At 38.3% G+C, this 13,924-nt stretch overlaps 1 protein-coding gene across 3 annotated transcripts in view; it reads right to left on the bottom strand.

Moving 5' to 3' along the window:
- Positions 1-1,980: 1,980 nt before the first annotated feature.
- The window catches only part of atp6v0a1b (ATPase H+ transporting V0 subunit a1b), a 30,656-nt gene continuing 18,712 nt past the window's right edge, over positions 1,981-13,924 (bottom strand). For all 3 annotated transcript variants that reach the window (XM_026350626.1, XM_026350628.1, XM_026350629.1), the window contains 3 exons: positions 8,370-8,487; positions 7,413-7,584; positions 1,981-2,686 (listed from right to left, as the gene is read on the bottom strand). In XM_026350626.1, the coding sequence (XP_026206411.1) occupies positions 2,593-2,686; positions 7,413-7,584; positions 8,370-8,487 (384 nt within the window). In that variant the 3' untranslated portion in view covers positions 1,981-2,592. The remainder of the gene's footprint in view (positions 2,687-7,412; positions 7,585-8,369; positions 8,488-13,924) is intronic.

The raw sequence follows: 13,924 nt of genomic DNA, 5'->3' as shown, positions 1-13,924 counted from the left end.
CTGCTGCCCCATATAAATGGATTTTGAAATGGGTTACTCATCAGACATGCTTAACCAAGAATTTAAAACAATAAGGAAAGAGAAATAAAGCTTTCCATCAAATTGACTTCCTTCACAAGTTCAAAAGTGCATAAAGCTGCATTGCAGCTATTTCTTTAACTAATTAAATGAGTGTGGTTGCTGCTGTTGTTCTTACCCTAAACAAACACACACACACACCTTTAACAGTAAACTGTTATCTCATGTAGCTGCGGATGAATCTGTATTTATAGTTAATATTTTTTAGCAGTTAATTTGAAATGGTATAATGAATAAGCAATGCAATTTTTTTCTACTTTTTACATATATTACATGGAGCCAGGTAGAAATATATTCATATCTGGATCTAGTATAATTCCATATTTTCTTAATTATATACGATATATGTAAAATGTTAAACTCTCTAAATGTATTCTGAAACAGCTGTGATATTTGATACTTTATTTTTGATTTGATAGAAGCTTCAATACAATGACACATTGTATTTTAATTAAATGAAACTGAAATCATTCTCGCATCACCTCATATATCCAAAGTAGCAGTCATGGTCCTAACTGGCAGTGGTTTTAGTGGAACCCCTCCTCTCTGTCCTTGCACTGGTTCATATCATGGTTGACAACTTCACACAATCACAACATGCTGAAAGATATGTAGAACTTCACTTTGTTAATGTAAATATACTGTCCACTATAAATGGACAACAAAGTTCGAGTGCCACTATAGAGCAAACTTCATGAGTCCTGACATTAGTTCTACAAGTCTCTAAAACTCACAATAATACAGGTTTTTCCATTGATTTGCCATGTTTATACATTAGCTATTTTGTTTACTTTTCATTTTTTAAAACAATGTATGGTAATGTATTATATCAAATTAAATGCTCAAATAAGAAAAACTGTGAAACAAAAATGAAACAAGTAAAGGAAAAATAAATAAAAATGAAAACAAAATGAATAAAAATAAAATAAGAAGGAAACTTGCCTGCCTTTGTTATGCACATGTGCTCTTGCAGAAAGCCAGATTGCATTTTCACCTCACACCTCACACCGCAAGAGCGTGGTGAGAAGTTGCGATGCATTAGGCTGGCGAAGCTTTTTCGATGTCACATTTTATAAAGAGACTACAAATCCATGGCAATAAGAAATTCTACTGATTAAACTTTTATTTAAAACACCTCATCAAAGAAACTGAAGATTTAATTAGCACTTTTTTATTGAATGGCAAATTGCAAAATGCATTTTCAACTCTCACATTGAATTGCCAATTGTAAAATGCATTATCATTTGAATAGAGAGACCAAAAACCCATGGCAATATGAAATGTCATTGATTTAGCTTTTAAAAGTCACTCTTGGCAATAAATTGCCAATTGCAGAATGCATTTTCAAACTGCATGACAAAATCACATTTGTGATAACATTACCTGTTCACAAATGAATTGCCATTTGAATTGTGACACTGTTTTCACAGTTTTCATTGGAAAAGTAACAACAAAAGTCACTGCTAAACAGGCAGGCAAAACTCACAGGAAGGAGAGGTTCAAGGTCTAATTTTCAGGGGCTCATCCAAGTGTGTCTAAATTCAAGGTCCTGAAATACATGGCTGTCTGAGGTAACCCAAAGAGTTTTTTTTTCCTATCAGAGCTACTTTAGTGTTACCTTGCAATATGTTTTGGATTCCCTCAGTACTTTAGCATTATCTCTGATATATGATGAAAGGCTACTACACATGCTATTATGAAAATAGCATGTGTGACACACTTTGGCTGTACCACCCAGTGAGTGGGTTCACCCTCAGCTGTGTCTATTTTTTGAAAATTGTTTTTCAAAATCTCACCTGGCTGGTTGTTCCTGAGAATCTGAGGGCTCAGAGCATTTTGCTGCTCAGAGAGAGAGAAAGAGAGCAGGAGAGAAATGAATAACGAGATAAAATGAATCCCCAAGAGTGTTTATTATTGATCAAAACCACGTTAACTTCCATATCATCAGTCAGGCTCCATCCTTGTGAAATCTTTTTCCATCAAAATGCAAATACATATTTAATTTCATCGAAACACTTGAACTCTGTTTTTTGAAGCAACCGAGTCAAAAATCGCATTTAACAACATTAATTTATCAACGTGAACTTAAATTCCACACTTTGCATCAGTTTGAGTGGAAGAGATGTTTAATAACATCATATATAACTCTGAATGCTATAGATGGAGTATTTTGTTGAGAATTTCAAAATTGCTTTTCCACACATTTAACTTTCAGACATTTACACTGAATAGTGTTTTTAGCTATGTCACCACATCCAAGGAGTTCAGCATGACTAGGCCTTTATTAGAGTTAAACCTATGAAATGTACTGTTCTTGCACACAAATGCACCACAACACAAAAATCTGTTTTTCTGTCAATACTTGTTTTCTGCACAAATTCACACAAATGTTCCATAAATTACCAATAGAGGGTGACAGAGGGCTGCACATGGGCTCATGCAAACACATACACTGACAAAGGAAGTGAAGGTTCTGGACTCTGGCGAGTTCATGGTGTGTGGGCTGAGGCCTGATCACTCGTCAAATCGACCCTCCAGGATACTCTCAAATGAGAAGGGGACAAACTTAAAGCCCTGGCCAGAATAGAACTTGTTCTGGAACTCCACCCTGAAAGGAAAAAGGCACAGAGTAATGGTGAGAAGTGATGTTTAAGATAAGATAAGTGATTGTGAGCTTTAGACAGTAAGCTGGATTCTTTATGTGCTGTTGGTGGCTTTTCTGACATGCCTGTTAAACATACCTGGGCAACATTTGATCTTAATTACACATTACAACATGTAATGCAATGCAAAATGTACAAAAAAATAAAAAAACTACATTAATTTATTACTATTAAAGTGTACAACACCCCCTTTTCTTCTGCTGCTCATTACGTTAGACCTTTAGACTCAGTACACATGTACTGAAACGAGTATCTGGCCTATAACTGATTATTATCCTGTTCGATAAATGCTACTACTACATGCCTCACTCTGCACCTTGTGTCTTCTGTCTATGTACTGATATTCTATTACCTATAATTCTGGTAATGTTCATATAATCTATATTAGAGAAAGACACTGAGCGACAGTGTGTTTTGTTGTCCCCATTTAAACATTTGCTGTGATCCCTCTCTGTGATGACACTCCAACAGTTTCAGCTAACTTCAAGTGCCATCAATCAAAAAAGAACCCTGAATTCAAACTCTAAAAATCGGCCCAATCTGTGTGTAGCTGAATTGTATGATGGATAAGATTGTCAGACTGTTAAACACAGTGTTAACTGATGAGAAAATTCATGTCTTATCATGTTCACTTAATTCAGTGTATTAGCATTTGCTATTCAGCACATAACACAGATGAGGCTGATGTCAGTTTTACAGGTATTGGTCCATAAACCAAAGTGTTGGACAAAGTAAAGCAATGACCTGATGACGCTACCTGATAAAAAGATGATCAGCAAACTAACTGCATCTCACCCAGAGGCAAACGTGAATGTCTGAACCAAAGTTCATGACAATTCATACAGGATATGGATTTATGTTGGATCATGCTGGTTCTGATGTCATATCACTGACACTAAGAATTTGATGGAAGTTTATTTGTTGGGTTCCACTTTACTGATTTCTGACAGCAGATATGAAGCTTAGCAGTCTCAAATTCTTCTTTTTACCCTTGTATGACATTGTTGTGAATGAAACTTTCCCACAAACCAAGCTTAACAGGCTGCCTAAAGTGGGGGGCCATTTTAAGCAGGATGGATCAAATGTGGAAATGTATCATGTATGTGGCCAAGTGCATGACAGGCACCAACTTCTGTATTCTATTTTGCCAGTTTAATAAAACCATTATTCAGACATAGGGCAAAACAAGACAGGGACATGGCTGTGGAGTACAGTGGACACCAGGAGAGCTGGCATGTCCACTATGGGCTCTGCTTCAACTCTAATATTATTAATCATATTAACAAGAAGAAAGAAGAAGAAAACAACCAAGAATGGCACAATTGCTTTGGCTGTTATATCTTTAAGGCAGGGCAAATTCCATTAAAGTTAGTCAATGTAAAATCCTCAAATTGGGTTGTCCGTGATTCCACCTATAATGCGTTTATCTACAAAGAAAACCTGCACTGGTACACGATGTACCCCAGAGTGTGGGTTCACTCCAGCAAGCCAAGTATTGTTTCCAGGTGTGTGTCTGGGAGCTCAGACTCCGAGCCTACTTGTTATGCTGATGTGGGCATTACAACATGTTATGTTGAGCAGGACTCATAATAAACTGTACAAATGAATAAGAACTTTCAGATTCCCATTGGCTGATCTGGACCATATGAGTACTTGAAACTAACCTAAAATTCTCAACTGTCTGTTCCTTGCTATTTTCTGATTCAGTTCTTTTTGTTGCTGTGTCTGAAATTGAGTCCAGTCTGTTGTCTTACCCTTATCATCATTGGGATCTGTAAGAAATGTAACCTGTTTAAACTACTCAGTTCCACAGGCAGGAAGCACTTGTGGCTTTAACAAACTCCATAATGTGTTGCATATTGAACTGAACAGATACTTAGCAATAACAGATACTTAGTAGTTCATGTCTTAGCAGAAGACATAAACTGTCTTCATCTTATTTGTGTTTTAACATAGCTAGCATGATTACACACATAAAGATGACAATTTAAAAACATCTCTTGATTCTTTTTATGAAAAGAAAGTATTTGTTGTTGTATCATGTATAGCATTTTCTGGTTTAATGAGGCATTTGTCACTGCAGACCTTTGGTAAATCATGTAATTGTTATGGCTTAATTCCCTCTAGGTGTGCAAGGTTTTATGCATGCTGGCCCACTGGCTTCTCTCACTTAGGAATTATTGCTAATTAAAAAAAAAAACCCTGTGACACAACAAAACGTCTGTTAAGATACAACATAAGCATGACATATATAAAACTTTTCATAAACTAATAATGCACACATATAGTATATGACCCTGATTTTGTAATAGAGCATGACATAAAAAGGAGCCATACTGCCATATTTTAAGACTTTAAAAATTTAACTGCATCCACAGTTAAAAATAATGTTATTCTCAATTCCTTGACAACCTTGGATGTCTCTATTTATAGGAGGAAAAAAACAAGAGTAGATCTTTCTGGTTCCTGGCCTCAGTGAGAGATGGGAGTGCCCAGGAATGTCTCCCAGCCATGGCAAATAGTTTGGCCTGCCATAGGTGTAAGAGGGCAACACCTAAAAGAGGAAAGAAACGAGAGGTCTCCTGTCCACACAGACGTGGCAGTGGAAAACTGTTTTGAACACAGTTGAACACAGATGCCTGACTTACACTGGTGTGTGTGTGTGTGTTTGTGCAGACAATTCATCAGCATGGGTGAGTGAAGACTGGAGTGCAGAGCAGAAGCTCCAGGTTGACTGCTGTATACACTAAATATGATTTCCATTCACTCACCTCTGTAAAAAAATCCTGTTGCTGCTTTACTATCAAAGTGCTTTACATTCAGTAATACAGACTGATGCCTACAAGCTCCTCAGAGTTACCATAGACACCCTTAGTGCACCACTGGGAGTTAAAAGTCTCACTGACAGAGTCAAGCATTCTGATGCTGAAATGTTAAGCTCTATTCCGTTCAGAAATGGAACGGAAAGAAACTTTCTGCTACTGCAAGCTTTATATAACTCTTCCATTCACATTACAGCAGGCCTTTGCGCCAGGCAGATAAGTGGAACTACACAATCTAATGAAATAAATGAAAAACAACTCAGTACTAAGAGGGCAAATTCCATGTAAAGCTAGTCACAACAATTAGGCCTGACAGCAGTTAAACATCAATGACACACCTTTGTCCAAAAAAAAACAGACATTCCCCTCTACACCTATGCATGCTATAACTATGAAATATAGTTCTGTGTTAGCAGAAGCCAGACCAGAAGGATTATAGTTGCTATCACTTAATATGTTCAGAAGGAATGGTCTGTCTAACAGGAATGCAGCAGGGTGCACCCGTTTATAAACAGCAGAAGGTCTATAAGGTCATTAACTACTAGGCCCCACAAAATAACATTCTTGCTTTGATTCAACCACAATTTCTCAGTTTAGATTTTTATACAGTGTTCAAGCACTAGTCAACAGTGGTGCAAACTGCACAGGTACAGGGGTAGCTGTGGAGAGCAGTTGTCCATTACAGGATCAGTGGTTCAATTCCCAGCTCCCTCTGTCACCTGCCAATTGTCCTTGGGCAAGTTACTGAACCGCAAGTTGCCCCCGGTGAGTCAGATCAGATGCATAGCAGCTCTGCCATCGGTGTGTGACTGTGTGTGAATGTGTGTGAATGTGTGAATGCAATGCAGTGTAAAAGCGCTTTGAGTGCAGACCCTTTACAAGAATTTAAGGTTCATTTTATGTCTATCTCATTCACACAGAGAGTGGCACCCCAGGTACCCCCAAGGCAAAGGCAGGGTAAACTTAAGGTGGTCCTGCCTAAGGATGATTCCAACCCTGATCTCACACATGGGGGAGGCGATGTTACAACTACGCTATCCAGTTGCTCTGTAAGCTTAGCGTAATTACTTGAAACAGGGTGAAACAGAAGTTCAGAAATAAATCTTTCAGTTACTTAATTAGCACACTGTTTAACATCTATACAAACAAACACAACAATTACAGTTTGTTCTTTAGTGGTGAACAATGGCAAGTGCAGTGATTTTAACAAAGATTCTATATTTCAACAGCAAATTCAGTTAATGAATACACACGTGGTAATTCGTGTAATTAGTTTTAGAGGTACTGGTAGTTAGTGAGGGTTAGGATGAGGACCAAGTCAAGCTTTATTCCTGTCACTTTGTTAAGCTAGACTAACCACATCTGTGTTTGCTGGGTTTAATTATTGCAGGATCTACCTGACAATGATACAGAAACTTAGATCTGTTCTAGGGTAGTCCCTGATTTCTCTATATTGAACATATTGTATTCATTAATGTTCAACTGTGTCCTGTGTGCCAGTGCTGTTTACACGGGAGTGGAAATGGTGCCATGAGGCGATGGAGCTGCAGGGTGTGTGAGATCATCTGGAGTCCTGTACACAGTTTGGTAAACCTCTCTGGGTCAGGAATGTTTCATGCTGCTAGCATTGCTCCTGTGCATGTAAAACTGAAGAACTGTAGCTTTGGCAGAGATACAAAACTGTCAATATAGATTCATTGTCTGTTATTCTGTCTACATGTGATGTGCATGGATGTGATGGTGTATATAATATGCTCACCTTGCACAGACACAGATTTATATTGCCTATTTAGTACCATGTATGTGGCTCTATGTGTGTGGGTATTTTAGTTGTGTGTGTGTATCTAACCAGTGCAGACGCAGGGCGTGCAGGAAAGCCGACAGTCCCTCCATGACGAGCAGGATGGCGACAGTGAGGGTGGCGAAGGCAGAGAAGATTATAGACAGCCCAAAGAACCCACCCCCGCTCCTGGAGGACAGACCCAGGTGCATCACCATGGACCAAAGCACCTCTGACAGTTCTGCACACACAATTATGATACCATTATAACAGAACACAGATACAGGGCACAGGACAAGCTTTCAATTCACAAAGTAATGATCCACACTGTGCCCTTAGCCACAGCTGCCCAATAATACAGTATGAAAAATAATAAAGTTGACACCAAGAGGTCAGCTGTATTGAAGTTATCTGCACTGTATAAACAGTGGGAAGAAAAAGTACGAGTATATAAGTGTGAACCTTTTGGAATTTCATGGTTTTCTGCATTAATTTGTCATAAAATGTGATCTGATCAAATTATTAACAAATATGATGTGCGTAAAGTATTAATACAAAATAAAGACTTTCATGTCTTTATTGAGAACAACCATAAAAACCTCACAGTGCGAGTGAAAAAAGAATGTGAACCCTTTGAATAATGACCTCATAAAAGCTAATTGGAGTCAGATGTTAGTCAAAACCAGTAATTAATTCTAATTCGGTTCACATACTTTTTCAACTAGCACTATGAGGCTTTGATGGTTGTTCTCAATAAAAACAAAAAAGGTCAGAATTTTTTGTGTTATTATTTTACGTACGCACATTATAGTTGTTAATACTTTTGACTTAGATAAAGATCAGATACTATTTTATGACAAATTAATGCAGAAAAACCATGAAATTCTAAAAGGTTCACATACTTTCCCACTGAACCGCAGACAAAATGGGTCAGAAATACTCTTTGTCTCCTTTTTTTAATCTATTTTACACAATATTTATCATTAAACTGTGCTTGGATCTGTGTGTGAACATTCTTATACTCACGTGCATGAGCCAGACTGAGGGCCCAGAGACGTAGGTAGGAGGCTGTGTTGGAGATGCAGCCCAGACAGTACTCTATGGTATGGATGGCCTGGTTGACTGCTACGTCCCCAAAGTTAAACTGGTGGAAAGTCGAAGTGGTTAGAACACACACTGTGATACAATAACACATTGTTATATGGTTTCCATATATTTTTAGTCCTAAAATTTGTCATTAACATAACAGGACTTTGTCTGCTGCTCTGCTGTCTTCAGCTGCTGCTCCTCCTGCTCCGCAGGTGTATTGCATCACATCCTGTTGCCAACGCTGACTTGATATTCAATTGTGCTGTGTTTGCACAATTAACTTTAACGCTTTCACTAGCTTAAAACTTAATACTGTCCCATCCTGTCCCAAAGTTTTTCAGCATCACTTTGGGACAGGATGCTCCTAATTTAACAATGCTTCTCAGGTGGAAAAAGGCAAATCTAGAGATTTATTTTATGTATGATGTAAAGGAGATATCCCGGCAAAGATGTTCCTTTAATCCCAATGACATGTTCCAGTCTGTGTAATAAAATGTTGTGATCTATAGTGTTGAATGCAGCACTTAGATCTAAAAAGACAACTACAGACACTACAAGATGAGTATAGATAATAGAATTTACTGTACTGTACTGAACTGAAATAAATCACTACAGTAGATGTTTATCTGAAAATGCTGTTGACAAATTTAAGGAACTGATTCCATCTTTTATTTCAGAGCAATGTGCCAACACAGAGGAGGGCAGTCCTCCTAACTTTACTCAAGTCGATGATCTTGTTGATAACACTGCAGTCTGACTCTGAACAATACTTGATACTGTTGCCCCTCTGAAAAAGAAGGTAGTGAATCAGAGGAGGCTAGCTTCATGGTACAATTCACAAATCCATAGCTTAAAGCAGAGATCACATAAGCTGGAAAGGAGGTGGCGTTCCACTAAGTTAGATGAATCTTGCCTAGCCTGGAAAAACTGTTTAATAATATATATATATATATATGGGTGGCTGTGGATCAGTAGGTTGACTGCCAATCACAGGATTGGTGGTTCGATTCCCGGCTGCCACGTCACATGTCAAAATGTCCTTGGGCAAGGTACTGAACCCCTAGTTGCCCCCGGTGAGTCAGGTCAGCTGCATAGCAGCTCTGCCATCGGTGAGTGAATGTGTGTGTGCTTGTCTGTGTGAATGGATGAATGAGATGCAGTGTAAAGCGCTTTGAGTACCAGCTAGATATAAATGCAGACCATTTACTATATATATATATATACATACATACATACATCATAGCTCTGCTGCGCCTAGTGTTCCCTTAACTCAGCAGCAGCAATGACTTCATGAATTTCTTTACAAATAAAATCATAAGTTTTAGAGAAAAAAATGATCAGATGCTTCCTGCAACTGGCATGGCTCTACAACAGCTCTAGATTCATTTGTCAGACCTCACTTGCACTTAACTTCTTCAGCTACAACTGCTGCTGAAGATTTCCAGACAAGATTTAGAGTACATCATAGTGCGGAAACAACACTGGTAAAGGTCACTAATGATCTTTTATTAGTTTTTATCAGTCAATGGATTTTTCTCTATACTTGTTTTGCTAGATCTTGTTTTGCTGCATTCAACACTATACTGCAGATGACAACATTTTATTATACAGACTGGAACATGTCATTAGGTTAAAGGAACAGCACTAGGCTGGTTTAAATTTTATGTATATGTATTTTATGTTAATAAATGTATCAGATTCCAGTTTGTGCATGTTAATGGTCAATCTTCCATGCACACAAAAGTTAGTTACAAAGTTCCACAGGGTTCTGTGCTTGGACCAATTCTTTTTACTCCACTGTGTCTATAAAAAGTGTTCACCCCATTGGATGTTTCATCCTTTTATTGACATTATAAATCAATCATGGTCAAAAAAAGTTAGCAGCTTTGACAAAAATTTCAGAAAAATACCTCATTAATGTTAGAGTGAAAACGGGTTTCTACAAAGTAAAGTCAATTAAATAAAAATATGTAAGGTGAAATCAGTGTTTGCATTATTATTCACCCCCTTCAGGTCATTATTTAGTAGATGCACCTTTGGCTGCAATCACAGCAAGGAGTCTGTGTGGATAGGTCTCAATTAAGCTTGCACAGCTGGACACTGGAATTTTATGCAATTCTTCTTTGCAAAACTGCTTAAACTCTGTGAGGTTGCGTGGGAATCTGGCGTGAACAGCCATTCACAAATTCTCTATTGGATTGAGGTCTGGGCTTTTACCAGGCCACTCTAGAATATTCACCTTGTTGTCGGTAAACCATTTCTGTGTAGTTTTCCCTGTATGCTTCGGGTCATTGTCTTGTTGGAAAACAAATCTTCTCCCAAACCGTAGTTGTCTTGCCGACTAAATAAGAGTGACACGGAATCAGAGTGTTCATCTGTGTGTTAGTGACCTCTCTCACTAGTCTCCTTTTTGCATGGTCACTCAGTTTGTGTGGACGGCCACTTCTAGGCAGATTTAAACATTTGCCATATTCCTTCCATTTCTTGATGATGGGATTCACTGAACTCCAGGGGATGTTCAGCGCCTAGGAGATTTTTTTGTATCCATCCCCTGACTTATCCTTTTCAATGACCTGTTCTCTCAGTTGCTGTGAGTGTTCTTTTGTCTTCATGGTTTAATAGTAGCCAGGAATATTGATAAACCAGAGACTGGACCTTTGAAGTTTCTTTATACTGCAATCACTTGAGACACATTCACTTCACTCTGGTGATCCCCATTTTACTTAATTTTAAAGGGGATGAATATTAATACACTGATTTCACCCTGGTGAGCAAACTGCTCCAGTTGTCAGGTTTGAAGGGTGCCTTCTCCAGATGGCATGTTTCAACTCCTTCCACAGATGGTCAAAGTGATTTACATCAGGACTCATAGAAGGCCACTTCAGAATAGTTAAATAATTTGTTCATAGCTATTCTTGGGTGTTTTTAGTCGTGTTTTAGGTTATTATCATGTTGGAGGATTATTACCTGTGACAAAGACAAAGCTTTCTGACACTGGGCAGCATGTTTTGCTCCAGAATGCCTTAAAAGTCTTGAGATTTCATTGTACCCTGCGCACAGATTTAAGAAACACTGTACCAGATGGAACAAAGTAGTCCCAGAACATAACTGAGCCTCCTCCATGTTTCACTGTAGGTACAGTGTACTTTTCTTTGTAGTTTTCATTTTTGCATCTGTGAACATAGAGCTGATGTGACTGGCTAAAAGGTTCCAGTTTTGTCTCATCTGTCCAAAGGACATTCTCCCAGAACCTTTGTGGTTTCTCAATATGCGTTTTCTTTCTTTCTTTTTTTTTTATGATTTGCTGTCATGAGTGGATGCTTTCATCCTCCTCGGTCGTCTTCTGTTAAGTCCACTTTGGCTTAAATAGTGACTGACGGTATGATCTGACTCCGATGTACCTTGACCAGTCCCATGGACCTTAAACTTCTGAATAATATGTGCAAGTGTAGTCACAGGAACATCAAGCTGCTTGGAGACGGTCCCACAGCCTTTACCTCCGACATGTTTGTCTATCATTTTTATTTCTAATCTTCGGAGACAACTCTCTCCTTTGCTTTCTGTGGTTCATGTTGAGTGTGGTACACACCATGAACAGCACAGTGACCACTTTTCACCCTTTAAACAGACAGACTCACTGATTACATGTATCAAAAAGTTACTTTTTAAATTAAAAAATGCTAATTACAGGACTCACGTCAGTTTAACATGTCTCTATGGTTAAATTATTTTACAGCTTTTCTAGGGGTACCATAATTTTTGTCCAGGCCAGTTTCATTAGCTTGTTTTTAAAAAAAAAAACTTCTGTTAAACCACTAGTCAAAAGCTATGGGGTACCAACAATTTTGTCCACGTGTGTATATTTATCTATGAAACTAGAAGAAACTAATCAATTAATCAAACTTCAAGCATGCTTGAAAGACAAATATACCTTGATGTCCTCCAATGTCCTTTTCCTAATTCAGAGGAGGGAGGTTATTTTGTTTTGTCCTAATAATCTCAGAGAAACTATATCTAATCACATTCGTGCCCTATATGACTTAGCATTGTCCTCAGGTAATACTGTGAGGACTCTTAGAGTTACAGTACTGTGGAAAAGTCTTACGCACCATTACATTTTTATTTGGTTTGGCAGTGCTATTATAACTATATACCTAGTTTTACTGTAGTCACTTGATTAGAATACAGCTAGTGTACATAGAAAATATGTTCACAGTGATAAAAAACGCAACAATATGAGAATAAACATGTTTGTTTTAACATTATGTTGGCTAAAGTGACAAATAATAAGTGTAACCTCTGCAGAGGAATCTGGAAAGATCAAGGACAAAAACAGAAGTGGAAGATCTGATGAGAAGCTTCTTCTCTGAGAGATCAGAAGTCCAGCAAGGACCTGGTTCAGCATCTGGCAGCTTCATGTGGATGCCAAGTTGACACGCACAAGCACACACACATTCACACACCGATGGCAGAGCTGCTATGCAGCTGATCTGACTCACCGGGGGCAACTAGGGGTTCAGTATCTTGCCCAAGGACACTTTGGCATGTGACATGGCAGCCGGGAATCGAACCACCAATCCTATGATTGGCAGTCAACTGCTCTACCTATTGAGCCACAGCCACCCCGAAAATAGTTATTTATATAGTTGGTCCTTCCGCAGCCTAAAGAAGCTTGACCAGAAATGTTTTTTGTGGAAAGGCAAAAGCCAAAAAAAACACTTTATGTGTTTCTAATGTAAAAAAATAAGAGAAATAAATACTGTTCATCGTTCATAAAAGAACAAAGCAAATGGTGCCTAAGACTTTTGCACAGTACTGTATCTTCGACCAGAAAACCTCCATTATTTTTCTTTTAGGAGCATCATGTCTCAAAGTGATGCTGAAAAACTAGTCCATGCATTTCTTACTTCCAGACTGGACTATTGTAATTCATTATTAGTAAGATGTCCCAATAACTCATTACAAAGCCTCCAGTTAATCCAAAATGCTGCAGCCAGAGTTCTGACTGTAATTAGCAAAAAATATCATACTTATTCTACATTAGCTTCACTCCATTGGCTCCCTGTAAAATCCAGAGTAGAATTTAAAATTCTTCTCCTTACATATAAAGCACTTAATAATCAAGCTCCATCTTATCTTAAAGAACACTCATAGTTCCATATTTTCCCCACAGAACTCTCAGACTTTCCCAGGATGCAGGTTTCCTTGTGGTTCCCAGAGTTTCCAAATGTAGAATGGGAGGCAGAGCCTTTAGCTATCAAGCCCCTCTCCTGTGGAACCAGCTCCCAGTTCAGGTTCGGGAGGCAGACACCCTCTCTACATTTAAGACTAGACTTAAAACTTTCCTTTTTTATAAGGCTTATAGTTAGAGATGGATCAGGTGAGTCTGAACTATCTCTTAGTTCTCTTAAGATTTTGCAGCTTGTTGTTTTTTGTGTTGTTCTTTTTTCTCTCCTCTTTCCACTCACCCCAACCAGTCAAGACCTATGGCT

This window comes from Anabas testudineus, chromosome 19 (assembly GCF_900324465.2).
Source record: "Anabas testudineus chromosome 19, fAnaTes1.2, whole genome shotgun sequence".
NCBI classification, from domain to species: domain Eukaryota; kingdom Metazoa; phylum Chordata; class Actinopteri; order Anabantiformes; family Anabantidae; genus Anabas; species Anabas testudineus.
This window is presented reverse-complemented; position numbering and strand designations above follow the sequence as displayed.